Genomic DNA, 19,047 nt, shown 5'->3' with positions numbered 1-19,047 from the left:
CACTAGAGTTTAAAATTATAGCCAAGAGGTTCTGTATATGACACCTCCATGGCAAAGACAATATATCCACTCTACTTCTAATCTTCAGAATAACCCCGTGGAGCACTTGCAGAACTTTATTGTGCCAAGCAACCTCTCTAAATGTTTTAGAGAATATTAATCTTGCTTAGACAACAAAGAATTATCTTAATTTTTAGTCCATCAATCTGCGTTAATAGAAGGAAGTGTGAACAAAATCATTATTTGGCTTTAAAAAGTAGTACTTATTTAAACTGTGGTTTAAAATTTACCTTCATGAATGCATTTTTTTCAATCTCTAAGAAGATACATTTTTGATGGTATAGCCATCAAATCCTAGCCCAGCCTAGGATTTAATGTTGACATAGATAACAGTACCGATTTACATAATGTAGAGCAGAATACAATAAGGGGACTCTTGGTTCTTGATTAGTGCCCCACCTTCTCCAGGTAAGGGAAATGTCCTAAAAAGTGCTAAATTTATAGGAAAATGTTATGCAAAAAAAGTATTCCTGCTATAACTACACAAGAGGAATGCAGGAAACCATTCTGCAAAATAGGCAACTTCTCCTGCCCCACTAATTCGACTTAATTAACTTGAACCTAATTATGCTCTGGAATCAGTCAAGGAAGTAATGAGCATCTGTTACATTTTTCCGTTCCATCTACCATTATCCCCTCTCTCTTCTACTCTCACTCAGTCCCAAGCAGAATATACATAGATGCTTAAAGTTATACCTCTTTTGTAGTTTTGGACTCATTTATGAGCCTTTTAATTCTGTACCATAGGCAACAGAAAGTGTGGTCCCTGAGAATCAAGACAACTACTAAGAATGGCCCTTGGTGGCTGAGTTCAAAAAACAAAAAACAGAGCCTAGCAGCCATTTCTAGACAGAGGGCTCACACACAAATCACTCTTCAGGGAGAAGCCTGCACTAAACTTCCTGCCACCTTCACTGAACTGCCTTCCTGTACTATCTCTGCCACCCGAGCATCTTCACCAACCAATCAGAGCAGCTCCATTTTGACCAATCAGAACCTTTTGGACCAATCACACTGCAACTCATTTGCATGAGAATGGACCAATCAAGTACCAGGGACAGTGGCTTGTGTCTATAAGTCAAGTCCCCTCTGGCTTGAAAAGCTACTTTCCCTTCTCACCAAAGATTGAGGACCGTGCTTTCTCCAGATGGACCACCACAGATGTCTGCCAGAGTAGGCAAGAGCAGAGCAGAGCTGTCTAGCTGGAGCGGAACCTGGCCCCAGGGCGGACGGCCTGGCAGCAGTGCTGTTTCTCAGCTGTGCTGCTTCATAATTAAGCTGTAACATTATTGAGCTGTTCCGCAACCTTGCTGTATCACAACTGAGCTGTTTGCACCGAATAAACTTTATTTCTTCACCACATCCCAAATAGTTCAGGTGCTATGGAAAACAGCTTGGTGGTTCCTCAAAAGTTAAAATAGAATTATCATATGACTCAGCAATTCCACTCCTAACTATGTACCCCAAAGAACCGAAAACAGGGGCTCAAACAGATGCTTGTATGCCAATGATCATTGCAACACTATTCACAAAAGCCAAAGTGTTGCAGGAAGACAGATCTCTGGGTAAGGGCATTCTCATGCCCCTCCACCCAGGTGGCATCCCATGACTCAGGAGATGATGAGAACTCTTGTCTCCGCCTTCAGCTTTAGGCTGTTGAGGCCACTGAGTCGTGGAATCCTGGGTAAAACAGGTTCTGTTGTGTACTCCATCTGCTTCCTTGTTAATGAAGTCTTAAAACAGAGCTGGCATTGAGGATTAGTGTGTCTGCCTTGCTTCCTTGATAGGTGCTAGCTAAACCAGGAGTTACCCTGGCTGTATTTTACATATTAATGACACTGTAAGAATTCTTTCATTTGTAAAATTCTCCTGTTGTTGGCTGGAATGTCACACCCCCTGTTCTGGTAGCTTTTGAAATCCTAATAAAAAGAGGATGAGGCTTCCCGCTCTCTGCTGATGGTCAGAGCGAGCCACAGTCCTCCGTTCGTTACTGGCCAATAATCCTGCCTGCCGGATTTATTTCAGCGTCCGAAATCATAAGCAACACTACACAAAGAGTGTAAGCAGCCCATGTCCAACAACAGATGGGTGGATAAACAAAATCTGATACATACATAAAAAGACACATTGCTCAGCCATAAGAAGGAATAACATTCCCATACATGCTAACATAGATGAACCTTGAAAACATTATGCCAAGTGAAATAAGCCAGATAAATATTGCTTGACTCCACTTATATGAAGTACCAAAAATAAGGCAAAATCATAGAGCCAGAAAGGTTAGAGGTTACTAGGGACTGGGGAAAAAGAGGAATGGGGAGTTATTGCTTAATGATACGGAGTTTTCCCATTTGGGGTGATGAAAAAGATTAGAAATAGTGATGATGGTTGCATGACATTGGAAATGCAATTAATGCCACTGATTGTACATTTAAAATGGTTAAAATGGCAATTTCATGTTTTATTTTGCCACAATTAAAAAAATATATACTAAATCATCAAATCATACTTTAAATGGGTGAATTTTATCTTATGTGAATTACTATATCTCAATCAAGTTATTTTTTAAAGATTTTACTTATTTATTTTTAGAGAGAGGGGAAGGGAGGGAGAAAGAGAAGGAGAGAAACAATGAGATTGATTGGTTGACTCTCAGACGCCCCCAACTGGGAACCTGGCCCATAACCCAGGCATGTTCCCTGATCAGGAATTGAATCAATGACCCTTTGATTTGCAGGCCAGCGCTCAATTCACTGAGCCACATCAGCCAGGCATCAATCAAGTTATTTTTTCAAAAACACAGAACACAAATCCTAAAAAAATCAGAAACAAAAATTCCCAAATAGGTAATTAATAAAATAATGTACCTAATCTAGAGATTAAAGTATCATAATATAGATTATATAGAAGTACATTAATTAATATAATATGTTTGCAATAAGTCAAAAGCAGGATTCCAGAGAGAATGAACCTACTAAAAAAAAAAAATTCTACTCTGGTTGGTGTGGCTCAGTTTGTTGGAGCATCATCCCATAACTGAAAGGGATGCAAGTTCAATTGCAGTCAGAGCACATACCTAGGTTGCTGGTTTGATCCCCAGTGTGAGCACATAAGGGAGGCAACAAATTGATGCTTCTCTCCCACATTAATGTTTCTCTGTCTCCCTTCTTCTCTCTATAAACACAACGAAAAAATGTCCTCGAGTGAGGATTAAAAAAAAAAAAATGTCTGAAAGACTAGGCCCCAAAATACTGGTTATTGGTAGTTTTTTCTGGATGATAATTTTATACTCTTCTAATTTTTCTATAACGTATGTATATTACTTATATAATAAAAAGTAAACAGAGTAAGTATACACATCTTTAATAACAGGACAGTTAAAGTATATATACAGTATTAGCTTATGATATTTATCTGATCATTAGGTCATTAGGTCCATTTGGCATCTAGTAACATATTTTAAATATAATTAGCATTTATGCTATAAAGTTCTCCTTAAGTCCATTTCCTCTTTCTAGGATTCTTAAATTGAAATTAACTACACACATTTTCTCTAAGTAGAAAAACCTTCCACATTCAATAGACTAGAAAATATCATACCAGATTTTTAAAAATCTGTACACTGATTACTGTGGGTAATCATTTCCTTATGCCGTAGCAAACACTGGGAATATAATGCTCCCCCAAAACTACCTATCCAAATTACTCTTTGAATTCTTTCCTATAGATCTTTTTCTAAAAAATAATGTTACCATTTACACACTTACTGAGTGCCATGTACTGTGCTAAACACTGTAGAAGCATTATCTCATTTCATTTTTGTAACAGCCCAGTGAAGCTGGCATTATTATTATCACTTTACAATGAAGATACAGAATCAGAAGTTCAGCAGTATAGTCATAGGTGGTAAACTAAGATTCAAACAACATCTGACTTCAAAGTTTACATTTTCTCATACTATACTATATAGTAAAAACGGTCCTACTATCCCATTTCTTAATCTTTTTAATTAAAAAAATATATACATACATAATGTTCCATTTCAAAAAAGCTATTTCTTTTTCCATATTTAACCATTCTTTGTCACCATTCTGAAGTTCTATGTAAACTGCAGGAATTTATAAATACAATTCCTTGTTGCTCTCATTCATACAACATAGAATGGAAAGAAGGTACATATTCATAGTGATTGGATAACTTGCCTTTGGAGTGTAACTATATTGGACTACATACTATCTTACACTGACATCTAGGATACAGATATGTTTCAGAGCTGGCAAGACCACCAGCTCCCATACACCTCATTTTACCAAAGGGGAAATTGAGATAAGCTGACTTGCCAGTTGGTGGAGAGGAAACTCGAACTTGAAACCAGATCTCCTGACTCTCAGTGACTCCATTATCCCACAGTGAATTCCTAGGTGACAGATATGGAGATGGACTGTTGCCTTCAAGTTAGTGTGGCCTTTGAATACAGAATCTGCTGACGGAAATTAAAAAGGACACTCAAAGCTGATGGGACTTTATCATTTTGTTGCATCCTAGCATGGAGATGAGATCAGGCAACTGATCGATGTATCTCTCGCACATTGATATTTCTCTCCCTCTCTTTATCCCTCCCTTCCCCTCTCAAAAAGTAAATAAATAAAATCTTTAAAAATTTTTCCCACTATTTAAAAACCTAAATTAACCATTAAATCAATTCCCAATTACATAATCAAAACACCATGTGGGCTGTCTCTCTACTCCCATGGACACCAAGAAAACAGAAGCTCATGTTATTATCTACCTAAATCTAAATCATAAAGGTAAATCCTACAGATCAAATTAAATACAATATTTCCCAATGGCAAACATCAATGACTAATACATTATGGAAGTTACAAACAGAAAGTGGGTTTGAGAAGCAGTCTTTTCTGTGCCCGAAGTTAGGGCTTGTAGATATAGAATAGAGCCTAATGATGAATGGAACCAACTTATGGGTCTTCTGGAGAAGACTGATGGAACATATGTTTCCTGGAACCCACTTCCTCAAAAAGAAAGTTTCTGAGAATGGGAGGTAACAAATGGTGCTTTTTCCTTCACCAAAGTGATGTTTTGTTAGCTTTGTTCACCATGCAGCCTAACACTGTTTGAAAACAATAAGTATGAGAGTATGTATGTCCAGTCACTCCTGCTCTCTATTAAGTTCTAAGTGCTCTTATCACACATTTAGTCTGTAAAAATGTTCCTGATTTGTCAAGTTAAAGCAACTGAAATGTTAGCACAAATACATTTTCATACTGCAACTGGGCTAAAAGTATTAGCTTTAAGGTTAACAAGATTCAGGGTGATAAGGCCAACATGACACAAAGAATAAGACAGTGCTCCCCTTTCTCCACCCTTTCTCTCTAACCTGATCTAAAAGTCCCACTACTAAAGTGATTTCTCTGAAATGCTCTTAGTTTCGATTCAGAAAGACAATCATTAAAATACCAGATGTTGCTCTGGGTGAGTCAGTGAGTGATTGGTGAGTGAGTGTGAAGGCCAAGGACATTATGTACACTACTGTAGACTTTACAACACTGTACATTCAGGCTACACTAAACTTGCAAAACATGAGATTAAATCAACAAGAGAAAAGAACATAATGGAGAGATGTAGTGAATATGAAATGTGGGAGGCTCCTGCTGGCATAACACAGAATACTGTGTTTTTTAATCATCACCTGAGGATAGATTTACTGATTTTAAAGAAAGAGGAAAGGACAGAGAGAGGGAGAGAGAGAAACACTGACTGGCTGCCTCCTGTACGCGCCCCGACCAGAGATCAAACCCGCAGCCTAGGTATGTGCTCTGACCGAGGATCGAACCACAACGTTTTGGTGCACTGGACGACACTCCAACAAACTGAAACACCCAGCCAGGACTACAGCATACTATTTTACAGCACACTTTCTTTTATATAAGTATAAAGAATATACTCTATACTCTAAAATAACAATAAAAAGTATAATGAATACACAAATCAGTAACACAGTTTATCTTCATTACCAAGTAGTATGAACTGTATGTAACTGTGCTATATTTTCATACAGCTGGCAGCACAGGTTTGCTTAGACCAGGATCACCACAAACATAAAGCTACATCACCAGGCAATACAAATTTTCAGTTCCATTATAATATTATGGGACTGCCATCGTATATGTGGTCTGTTGTTGACTGAAACATCATTATGTGGCATATGACTATATATACCAGAAATATATTTTAGCCATCTGAATGATCCATTTATTCTTATAAATCACAGTATCACAGGGAAACAATCAAATAATCATAAAAATAAAAGTGCATTAAGAACTGATAAATGTTATAAAGGACACAGATTTAAAAACTGGTCCTGGCTGCTGTGGCTCAGTGGACTGAGCATCGGCCTGCAAGCCAAGTGTCGCTGGTTCGATTCCCAGTCAGGGCACATGACTAGGTTGCTCGTCAGGTCCCCAATTGGGAGCGCGAGTGAGAGGCAACCACACAGTGATGTTTCTTTCCCTCTCTTTCTCCTTTCCCCTCTCTCTAAAAATAAATAAATAAACAAACAAACAAGTTATTTAAAAAAAAAACAAAAAACTGGTAACTATTATACAGGACAACAGAATTACAAACCAATAGATGTGATGAGGTGCTCTGAGAACATACAGTACAGAAATCTAACCTCATCTAAACATGGGAGGGCTGGTTTCAGAGGAGACATTTAAGCTCATGGTTCCCAAACTGTATGCCCAAGCGCCTGGAGTACAGCAGCTAACTAACTCACAAGAGTACCCTGGATATAAATTTCTAAGGAAAATAGCAATATTTGATGTCCATTATGTATCATGTAAGTTAGCAGCTCAGAGTAGTTTAGTTTCAACTTTAGATCATAGCACATTCTTTCTGAAGACATATCTTTGTGATGCTGATGTTTTTGGTGGGCAGTTGATGTGATAATACAAGTACCACATGAAAAGTAATGTGGAAAAGGAAATAAGGATGGAAGTATCCAATCTGATTCCAAGGTATGAGAAACTACAGTGCCCAACAGGCATTTACATCCCATTAATAAGTAACTGTGGAAAGGCAATTGTTACTTCTTCCCTTAAATTATATGTATTATTTCTTCAAACAACTACTAAATTGTTATAAAATATTTATTAAGTATTGTTTGGATCAATTATTTAATATATAGATTAGATATTTCTTTTGGACTAGAGTGATCATGAAAAAATTTACTGAGATGCTAAGGGAATTTTAGCATTTGAGAATCTCTGTATTAAGCTAAGATCTGAAGGATGAGTAGGCATTTCAAACACCATGCAGTAGGAGCAAAAGACAGAGTCCCCACCCTTGAAGATGTTACAATTTAGCTAAGGAGGCAAAACTAAAAGATAAAACTTTAATAGTTGCAAAAATCTTTCATATCTTTTCTCATGAAATTCTATTAAGTGTGTCTATTTCCACTCCAAATCGAGGACCCCTAGAAGCCTATACCCTGGCACACAGACACAGCACAGTTTGCATTCAGGAAATATTTCTGGGTCAATTGTACTTTTATAGGTTTACTCTCCTTAGGCTTTTCTCAGAAATGAAACCTCCAATTACCCTATGTAAGGGTAACTCTGCTTTAAGTATTCTCTACTCCCTCACATCTCCCAAGTGCTGCTTTCCCACTGTCCTTCAAAACTGAGGTCATATAGCCCTGGCTGGTGTGGCTCAGTGGATTGTGCGACAGTCTGTGAATCAAAAGCTCACTAGTTTGATTCTCAGGGCACAAGCCTGGATTGCAGGCCAGGCCCCGTTTGGAGTGTGTGAGAGACAACCTAGGGATGTATCTCTGGCATGTTTCTTTCCCCATATCCCACTCCCTTCACCTCTCTCTAAAAGTAAATAAATAAAATCTTTTTCAAATATTAATTTTAAAAAATTGAGGTCATACATATTACCTGCCCTGGAAAGACTGCCATGATCCACTGGACTGAAAGAGATATGTCCCCTATCTAAACAGTATACTGTATATGGTATATTTCTATCACAGGACATACCACTCTATCCTGTAGTAGTCACCGATTAAATTTCTTTCTCCCCACTCACTGTAAACTTCTGGTAGCAGGGTCTGTGCCTTATTCATCTCAGCAACTACCACAGTGCCTAGCTCTCAAAAAATGTTTTCTGAATAAATGACAAGTATAGAAAATTTTTAAAAAGGAGAAGAAAGAAGACTACTTATGCCATTTCACCTTAATGAGCTTCTTGGAAAAAGCAAGGAATTTACTCAAAAACTTTAGAAAGAAAATTTACAGATTTGCTAAAATGAAAATGATTGATAATCATCCAGTGTTGGCAAAGAATCAATACACTGCTGATGTAAATATAACAACTATAATATTTTTGAAAAGTCATCAGACAGTAAAAGAGGGTATAAGGGGGATAAATGGTAATGGAAAAAATACAATGAAAATAATTTTTAAAAAAGTAATATGACAATTATCAATTAAAATTTAAAATGCACCTATTCTCTGACTCAGCAATCCTATGTAGATGCTCAGAATCAATCATTCAAGATGTGCCTCTGTGGTATGTGGACTATTCTGAGCTAAAGGCAACCAAGACCTACTTTTAGGAACCTTACTGACAAAAATAATATGCAGTGTTATACTCACAAGAAAGTTTACTGAAGCACTGTTTGCAATAGCACAATAATTCCTGGAAACTTTCATGAATGTTTATCAATAGGGGAATGGTATAACCATGCTATGTAACACCCATTTTATAGAATATTCTACAGCTACTAATGGGAATGAATTAAGTCTATATGCAAAGACCTGAAAAGCTATCCATGATACATTCAGTAGAAAAAAAAAAATTCACACCTGGACATAAAAACGATAAATATACGCATTTTTATTTGTAAGAATATTAAGAAAGAAATGAGGAAGTAAGACAGTTAATACTAGTGACCTCAGATTAGAGGAGGGTTACTTCCCAGCTAGTATGTAACTTTTGTAACTTAAAATAGAAAGGCAAAAAAAAATTTTAAAAAGTAAGGATAGTAATATCGAAATATAGTCTTTCCTCCAAGTTCTTAAAAAAAAAAATCCTATGTTAAACCACTTTTAATGAAATGGTGGTGCTTCAGAAGAGTCAAGAATTCTGTGAACTATCTCTTTTACAGATAACTTCAACTTCTTAAAAAAAAAAATCTCTTACTCCACCCCATCTCATCAAAAGGAGAGAGGAAGGCCTATTCTTAAACAAGCTTAATGTCCAGTGGATCTTCCTATTTTCTTCTATGCATGTAATCTACCTCAGGGATTTATAATCAGAAGCTTGGAAATTTTAGAATGCTCACATTTTCACAACCATAACATTTATTCAGTGAGATTAAACAGAAGTGTTACATGAGAAACTTGAGTAAGAGAGAGGTCTCTGCCAAACCCTATCCCGAAACTGGGAGAGTTAACTGCTACTTGGGCACCTCCTGTGGATCTCATCTAGAAGACAAGCTTATTGATTTGCAAGAGAGGGGAAGGGAGGGAGAGAGAGGGAGAGAAACATTGATGTGAGAGAGAAAGGTTGCCTCTCATATGTGCCTAACCAGGGACCGAACCTGCAACCTAGGTATGTGCCCTGATGGGGGATTAAACCCACAACCCATGACCTTTCAATTTAGAGGACGATGCTCCAACCAACTGAGCTACACCAGCCAGGGTAAAAATATTTGTATGTCTTTAGGAAAAACTAGTATCCTCTAAAAATATTCAAAGAATACTTACTAAGCACCTACTACATGCCAGGCACAACGTTCAACACTTGAGACACAAAGATAAGCAAAATCAAGTTTCTGATTTCTACATCGCTTAACGTCAGTATCACCCAAAACTTTCTAAGGACAGTAATGGCCAAGGTATAAGTCACCTGCAAAGCTTGAAAGTTATGATACAAAAGATAAGAATGCGTTTTGGGTGCTATAGAAAGCAATTTGGCATGGATATAAGTTTAGCATAATTTGTTTATGTAAGCAAAATGTTCACCATCTTTAAAAGAGAGGTTTAAACATCCCTTCCAGCTAACATATGCAAAATTGTGGTTTTTATTTTCAAAGATAACTTTGGGTTACGGCATCCCAATTTTTCTTGGGTCAAAACAAAATAAATAAAAATTAATTTTAATAATTAAAAAATAAGGCAGTATCCCCATCATGATTTTTTAGTAACAAGTTATTCCACAACTCTACCCTGAACACTAACTCTAAGAGGACTGCACTGATTTTTAAAATGTCTCGTTTTCAAAAACAAATTGGGTATGAGAGGACACAGAAAATAGAAACAGAAAATAAAACAAAACTGAAAAAAAGAACAGTACAAATAAATGGGCAAAGGCAAAACTAAAACCCCTCCAACCTTTCCTTCCCAGTTCAGAACACTTTCAGATTTGCCTTTTCTTCCACAAGGTATGGAAAAGCAAAAAAAAAAAAAAGGTAGAATGCCTCTTCAGAAAGAAAAAAACAAGTACTATCTTCCCTCCAGCCATACCCTCCTCCCTAAAAGCAATGCCCCAGGACATCAGAAGACAAGATAATTGCAGGTTGTGTACCCAGGGCCCTAAAATGTACTTCTGGCAGACTGATTTGAAAATCAATGTACTTTTCTCACACACACACACACAAATCTGTTTCAATCACATTTCAGGGCTCCTGTGAGCTAGATTAGCATCGGCATGATAGTTGGGAAATTTAACCTTGTTTATAAATAGCTCTTTCCCTACCGAAAAAAAAAAAAAAATTAGTTCCAAAAATTACAATCTTTTGGGATTCAACTAATGTTTGCCTGATAATAAAATATTGAATAAAGTACAAAGGGCTCATAAAGAAAAAAACTCTGATTTAACTGACCATAGACATTCTAATAGTCAATTAGAATCATGAGTAACTATTTTCATGAAAAGATGGCAGTTTAAAACAGTTTAACCTTATATAATTGTTGAAATCTTAAAGAATAAGATAAATTATAAGGGGGTGTAGGGATCAAGCAGAAAGGAAAAAGGACTCATGGATATGGACAACAGTATGGTGATTGCAGGGCGAGGGGGATGTAAGGGGAACAATAAAATAAATTTTAAAAATAAAAGTATACAGTGGAATCTTGGAAAAAACTATAAAACATATCTCATCATGGAAATCTTATAATAGACAATTAACAGGTTTAAAACATTATCAGCCCTTACTGACCAGAGATAAAAATAAACACTAGTTCCAGAATGTGTAGATGATTTTTAATCCAGGGCAGTAACATAGGTATTATTAGTTTGGGTGTAGACATTTAAAACCAGTTTAAATTCAGAAACAAAATATTTAAGTGCATTGAAATGTAATGGTCATAAACTAATTTTTAAAAAGTAACACTACTACAAAGTAAAAAATAACCAATCTCAAAAATTAAATACAGGAAGTCTAAAATTGAGAAAAAAATATTTGTATCCATGTATGCCAGAGATTTTACTTCATTTTAATGTTCACAAATACCATACCAGATAGGTATTATTTCTCCCTTTTTACAGAGAAACTCAAGCTAAAAGTAACAACTTTTCTGGGACTAAAGAAACAGTAAATGGCAGTTAGGGTTTGACCCCGTATCTATTTGATTCTAAAGTCTTTGCTCCTTCCTCTATCATGCTACTTACATATGAATCATTTCATACATAAAACAAAAACTTGAAATCATCTGATTGTCACTCGTCTTCTAAAAAGTAAAAAGAGCCAACAAAAATGAAGAGAAAAATATTTATGTATATTTTTGGTTGCATTAGTTCCACTTTTATTCCCCAAAACCATCAATAATGATAAATACAGCTGTAGAACACAAAATGAAGTAGATGTCACCATCCAACTTTTTCTGAATGCCCTTTAGAGAATAAAATATAGGACAGGAGTGAATTGTATGAACACCGAAGGAGAAAAGTAGAAGCCCAAAGCTAAAATAAGCCACATCATGTAACAGAGGAGGGAATTATTTTAGAAGTTCTGGGTCAAAACTGTTGTTAAGTCACCGAGTTTCACAGGGACTCTCTTGGTGCTTTAAACACCCCGGTCACCTGTTCCGTTTCTACAAGTCCTGTTTTCCTTCTCTCCGAAATATTCCCCAGACTGTCCAATAAGCATTTCTCCTCAGTGTTACTATAGGTAACCACGTATCTGTTCTAAAATTGTTCACAGAATTGAAGTGGTAACCTTATCACGATTTGGAGGGGAAAAAAAGTAACACAATGTCAGAGTTGGGAGGTATTTTACACTGAGTTTAAACTAAACAGGGTGCACAGCCTCTTACGTTCTAGAGGCGGGAACTGGGACTGAGAGAGGAAGTGACTTGTCCACGAACAGAGCAGAGCGTGAGCTGGCTCTGAGGTGGCAGCTCGATCTCAGCGCTGGACTCCGTGGCTTTTCCAACCGCACGAAATCCGGGTGCGCGTCAGGACTGGTACCGCCAACTCAAGGGGACAGAGCGCCATAGACAGATCACAGAACACCTCAAGTGCCAGCTTGTCCGCTGGGGCTCCTTTCTAGGTTAAAGGCTGGTTAGCTGAGGGTTCCTAGTTTAGAAAGCCCAGGGGACTTTCTAAACTAGGAACCCTCAGCTGGCACTGGGACGGCCAAGGACGAACACAACCAACGGTTCCATGAGGCGGTGAGGGTAGAGGAAAAGCAGCCGGCTGGTCAGGGGAACAGGCAGAGGAGAAAAATCGGCCTCGGCTTCGCCCTGCCCGGGTGGCTCAGTTGCTTAGGGCGTTGTCCCGTACACCAAAAGGTTGCGGGTTCCATTCCCGGTCAGGGCACATTCCATCCTCAGTCGGGAGAGTACAGGAGGCAACCAATCAATGTTTCTCTCAATCTCTCTCAAAGTAATAAACATATCGAATGAGGAGTAAAGAAAGAAAAGAAACATCGTCTGCCCTTCAGGCAAGCAGCAGTGGGCGCACACTCCCTCTAACCTAAATTCGCGCTCCTGCTGCCGTCACTTATTCCACACCCAGCGACACACTGACCTCTGTGCGCTGGGGAGTCCCTAGATGTTGACCCTCCCGTAATCCCCCTCCTAGCCCACTCTAAAGACGAACTTTGTCCCAAAATATAAGGAAAGAGGGGCGCAGGAACAAAGCGACCCCAAGTAGTCTCCCTCCATTCCCGGCGCCCCCGAGGCGGGCGGACGTAGACTACCAGTCCCAACATGCCGCGCGCCAGAAGACCCCCGACCACCGCCACGCGGATGGCGCGACGGTCGCCGGGACTCGTAGTCCGCAACTCCGGGGGTGGGGGGGCGAGACGGGGACAGCCAGGCGCTAGAGGACAAGGCAGCCCAGCGTCCGGTCAAGCCCAGGAGACCACAGGCTGCCTAGGCCTCACCTCGACGATGCGAGCGCACTGGGTTCCTTTGCCGGCGCCGGGACCGCCGAGCACGAACACAACCAGCGGTTTCATGAGGCGGTGAGGGTAGAGGAAAAGCAGCCGGCTGGTCAGCAGCGGAAAGCTAAGGCCCAGAACGTGCAGCAGCCGGCGACCACAGCGGCTCAGCATACAGTGTCACAGCTGGACGCTGAGGTAGCTGACAGCAACCGGCCGGCAGAGGCGCGGGGTGGGTGGAGCGGCGAGAAGGGGGCGGACCGAGCCAGCGCCTTCTGCAGTCCTGCCGCCTTACTGCCGGGGATTCTCCACAGCGGCCGGAAGAGGCAGGGCTTCCACTGCTTCCCGGGCATTGGCGGCTGGGCCCTGCCTGCGGGGCCGCACCCCCTCCTCTCCTGTCTCCTCTGCTCACTCATTCATTGGTCCAATCCGTCAGTTCTTTATCCTGTGCATCGTTGTGTCAGGCCTGTGCTGGATGAAGTGTGTGACGCGACACAGGCAAGAGCAGAACCTATTGTCTCTGTTCACAAGGATAAATTCGAGTAGGGAGGCAGCCGACCTGAACAAGCCAACGCACGAATAAGTAAATAAATACAAATACCAACAAAGAAAAAAAAAATACAAATAGCAACATGAGCTTTCAAGAGAAAAAAACCGGAGGAATAACAGGGATGAATGTAATTTGCGTAAGGTAATCAGAGAAGACCTCTGAAGAGGTGACATTTAAGCCAAGAATAAGGAAAGAGCAAAACCAAGCAAAGACTAGGATACAGTGTCCCACACAAACAGAAAAGCATGTGCAAAATCCCTGAAACGGCTTGCGTTAGAGAAGACAAGACTAGAGCTATCTAAATGACGGGGATAACGGAAGGTGGGAGAGTTAGACTGGTGGCAGGTCATTCAGGCCCTTTAATTATGGAAAGGAGTTTGGGTTATATTAACTCCATTTCTCCGCCCCCTGCATGAAGGGAAAAACCTTAAGGGAGAAGAAGAGGAGTCTAAGGAATGAGGCTTGGTGACCACAGACCTTTAGAAGTTGGAAAGAGGAGGAGGAGCCTGAAAAGGAAGAACCAGAAAGGTAGGAGAAAAGCCGTAAGAATGTGGTGTTCTAGCAAAAAGTATTTGGGGTGGGATTGGTGACGTTAAAAGCAGATGAGTACAAATAAATTGGATTTGGCCACAGGAAGACTTTCACTTATGAATTCTACAGTTCTACCCAAAGCAGATCATACACTATATTTAATTTGAAGCTAGATTGAAAGAGGAGTGGATAAGAGATGAGGAATTGGAGACAATAGAGATAATAAGGGGTCAATGCTTAGTTTATTTAGGAAGACATTAGGAGTGATTATGTCTGACATGGTAGCCACATATGGCTAGTTAAATTAATTACATTAAATACAATTAAAAATTCTGTTCCTCAGTGATACTAATTGCTCAATAATCACATGTGGCTAGAAGCAATTATACTGGACAGTGCACACATCATCACGAAAGTTCTTTTGGGCAATGCTGTACTAGAACTTACATTTAAGCTACTAAGATCGATGTGAAAGAAAGGAAGCGGGGTAACCCCTTGAGAAGAAAAATCCGATGGGTTCCAAAGAGCACTGGAAAGGCCTTAGATGATTAAAAGGTCTTAGAGATGAAGAAGTTCATTTCTCACAGGAGTTGCAAGAAGGGTAGTTACAGAAAAGTTTGAAGGTAAGGAAACAACATTCAGCTGAGGGTAAAGAGAAAGGACCAGGATGTCTGAGAAAAGAGAAGGTATGAAATACACATCTTTGAGAGTGGAAAATTGGTTTTCTAAAGAAAACTAATCAGGACTTCTGAGCAATATTAGGAACTCATTTGGTGTTTGAGTTTGTTGACTATAAAACACAATAAACTAGGTATTCCATCACCAAAAAGGATTTATTCAGGAAAAGGAAAGGATTGTGATCCAGTATGTACAGACATGGCAAGCCGTGCACACAAACTGCCATAAGCCAGTACCCCAATCAGGACTCACAGCCTCAGCCTCACCTCCAGGAGCTCCTCCCTGACTTTTGGGTTAACAGCTGACGATGCAAAGAGATTGCACTGCTCTAGAGCTCCTCTCCCAGGTTCTAGCTCCTCTCATAGGCCCTACATATTGATTTTGTGCAGCTTAAGGTCTCTGTCATATATTTTATCAAGATTATGGATTTAAAAGTATTTGAAGATGTTTGTTCAGGTGCAGGCAGAGAGAAGACAGATTGCTAGTTTATCGGGGGGAGGAGTATTGCCAAACAAGTACAACAGAGGGAAAGAGAGCCAAGAGGATGTTGGCAACAGACTGTTTATGATGATGTATGTGGCTCAAAATCATACAGAAAGCAATTTTTGGCATGTGAAGGGAGCCTGGAAAGGGACCAAAGAATTAAAAGTGTTGCTGTTAAATGGTTGCAGTAGGGTACTTAAGCAAGTCAGCTGACAGTACAGACACTGGTAATCTGAATGGGATATTTGGACTTGAGATTTCAGAGGTTGTGAGTTTCTGGTGATGCTAAGGTCCAAGATGAGCCCATGCTGGGTGATACATATGGAAGAAGGCTGAGGCAGAATGAATGCCCTGTTGTTAGTTAGAACTGAGAGGCCCAGGTGCTAGGTTTATCATCTGAGTAGAAGCTTAAGTCAGGGAATATTAGAGTGAAGACAGAGTCTATGGGAGAGGAACTAAGTTGTTGAGGGAAGAGTGAACAGAAGGGTGGGAAATGATGGCAAACAGGATGGGAGGATGGTGACATAGCCCCCAGTCTTCTTTTCCCTCTACTATGCCTTTCTTCCCTATTTCCAGCTTCCTTGTTAAAAAGCAGTGTACATCAGCGTTGACAGGAGCTAAACTAAGTTCAGAATCTTCATGTTACAACAGGGAAACAGGGATACAGAGAAAATAAGTAACTTATCCAAGATCTTGCGACACTTTAGATATTAGGACTCAGGAAGAATGAATAGGCAGGGGTATCCTACCAAGAGCAGGGCAAAGTCCCTGTGCTACTAATAACTCAATCTAAACATAGGAAACTCCTGTGAATCTTTGAACTTCAGTTTTTCATTTTCGAACTCGGAAATGGAAAGGTAAAATGAAAGCCTTGATGCAGTTGATCTCTAGGGTCCTACCATGTTCATGTTCTTTGATGAGAAAAGGGACAGTTATCCAATTGCTGATACAAATCCTCTTAAGGACATGCCCCTGGTAACTAGCACAGGGATTTGCAAACTTTTCGTAAAGAGCTAGGTAATAAATATTTTAGGATTTGTTGGCCATAACATCTCTGTTGCAACTATTCAAATTTGCCACTGTAGGTGCAAAAGCAGACCTAGACAATACATAAATTAACAAGTGTGGTTATATAAAAATTTTTATATGGACTCTGAAATTCTAATTTCAAATAATTTGCATGTGTCCCAAAATATACTTTTTCTTTCTTTTAAAAGATTTTATTTATTCATTTTTAGAGAGAGGAAGAGAAACATCAATGTGTGATTGCCTCTCACACACCCCCAACCGGGGATCTGGGCCGCAATCCAAGCATGTGCCCTGACTGGGAATTGAACCTGCAATCCCCTGGCTCTTAGGCTGGCACTCAATCCACTGAGTCACACCAACCAAGGCCCAAAATATACTTTATTTTATTTTATTTTTACCTATTTAAAAATGCAAAAACCATTAGATTGCAGGCTATAACAAATCAGGTACCCACAGGCTTTGCTAAAACCTGACCTGGCAAAATGCCTAGTGTGAGAAGTTCAATCCAAGCTCAGAGGAAGGCTCCAAATCTTCACGTTCTGGGGAGGAGAAGCTAGGACATAGGTCAGCTGTAAACAAGAACAGTTGGTCGTATTACTGAAAGGATTAGGAGTACAAAAAAAAGGGGGGGTTGTATTAAAGCAAATATGCCTTCTTTTGTGTGCACATTCTTTTTTTCTTAAGGTTTTATTTACTTATTTTTAGAGGGAAGGGAAGGGAAGGAGAAAGAGAGGGAGAGAAACATAGATTGATGTGAGATAGATACATCTGTAAATCAGCTGCCTCTCTCACGCTCTGAGCCAGGGATCCGGCCGCAACCCAGGCATGCACCCCAACAGGGAATCAAACCGGCGACCCTCTGGTTTGCAGGCCTGAGCTCAATCCACTGAGCCACACCAGCCAGGGGTATGGACATTCTTTTAAGTAACTTTTCTGTAGTTTTGCTGGCAATTAGACTTGAAAGATGTTAAGGTATGGAGTCTGTGGGGAAAAGGGTCTAGGAAGCTATTTGCACACTTTTAATGAAAGCCTTAGGCGTTGTTCACGTGCTTTTAAGTTAAGGCCATAAATAAAGTCTTTCTTGCACTGATGATAGAGTCCGTCAGAACTAAGGATTCCACACAGAAGTTTGGGTCCAAAACTTAAATGTATACCTACACACTGGAATTTGTAGTGACTTTTCTCTATATACCTCCCTGGAGAACTATGACCACAGTAGGTTGAATACTTATAGTCCTGTACCTTGTCCATCTCCTTCTGCCAACCTTGCTAGGCAACTAAGGAAAATACTAATGTGAAAAGATATTTAAAAAGTGAAACACAGGCGTTTCTCATATTGCTGTTTCTCTCCCTCTCTTCCCACTCTTTAAAAGATAAATAAAATCCTTAAAAAAATTTTTTTTAAGTGAAACACAGATACCTATCTCTGCCAAGGGTTTTCCAAGGAGTTATTTCTGGGAAGAACAAGGCAGACAAAAGAACAGTTTATTATTTATTGGCTCTTCAGGCCTGTCCTGGTTATCTGTTGTTATGTAACAACCCAAACCCAGAATGTAATGCCTTACAACAAGAAGAGATGCTTTGTGTGGGAACCTTGTCCCTTCCCCCTAGACACACATACAGTTGGTAACCAGAAGTGTTTAGTGTGAGTAGTGTTGTGAATAGAGACGGGAGACACATGGAAGAGTTTTTCCAAAACACCTGACCACACCAGGTAGTCACATGGAGCCAAGCCACAGAGGCTAAGATTCATATAAGACATCATGCTACTCTGATACTTGAACATTGAACCCCTCTGCTGTCCACACTGAAAGGTCAATTAGCACCTTGATCCTATTTTCTCCTCACAAAAATCATTTTGTCTTAGCCTTACATCAGTGCTCCTAGTCTGTGGAGGTGGCAGAGAAGCAGTGAGTTTCATCCAGATGCAAACAACAGACCTTCAATAATAATATGCCTCAATAATATATATTGAATAAGTGGATGTTACCCAGTAGAGAGCCATTCCTTATCTAAACCCATAGATTGAATCCATAGATTAAATAAATTGGATAAATATCTATGGAATATCCACTATGTACCAGGCATTTCATTTACATAACCTATTTTTTGTGATAATGTTCAAACTTTTTAATAATCAGTATAATCAGAATATTTGTAGAGATTTCTTTGCCAGGATTTACTATGCTGAGCATCAACCCTCTGATTGTTGGATCATGGGTAGGTCCTTGGTGTCCCAGGAAAGGAATGAACAGTACTTAAAGTGTTCAGGGGAGTAGCTATATACCAACTCATATGAAAATAATTC

At 39.5% G+C, this 19,047-nt stretch overlaps 1 protein-coding gene across 1 annotated transcript in view; it reads right to left on the bottom strand.

The window, feature by feature from the left end:
- Positions 1-13,751, bottom strand: part of CMPK1 (cytidine/uridine monophosphate kinase 1) — a 33,848-nt gene extending 20,097 nt beyond the window's left edge. The window contains exon 1 of the mRNA XM_090269416.1: positions 13,472-13,751. Within this exon, the coding sequence (XP_090125542.1) occupies positions 13,472-13,642 (171 nt within the window). The 5' untranslated portion in view covers positions 13,643-13,751. The remainder of the gene's footprint in view (positions 1-13,471) is intronic.
- Between the last annotated feature and the right edge of the window lie 5,296 nt (positions 13,752-19,047).

The sequence above is a fragment of the Furipterus horrens genome, unplaced genomic scaffold (assembly GCF_987537825.1).
Source record: "Furipterus horrens unplaced genomic scaffold, mFurHor1.1.pri manual_scaffold_3, whole genome shotgun sequence".
NCBI lineage: Eukaryota > Metazoa > Chordata > Mammalia > Chiroptera > Furipteridae > Furipterus > Furipterus horrens.
The sequence above is the reverse complement of the archived record's forward strand: the minus strand, read 5'-3'. Positions and strand labels throughout refer to the sequence as shown.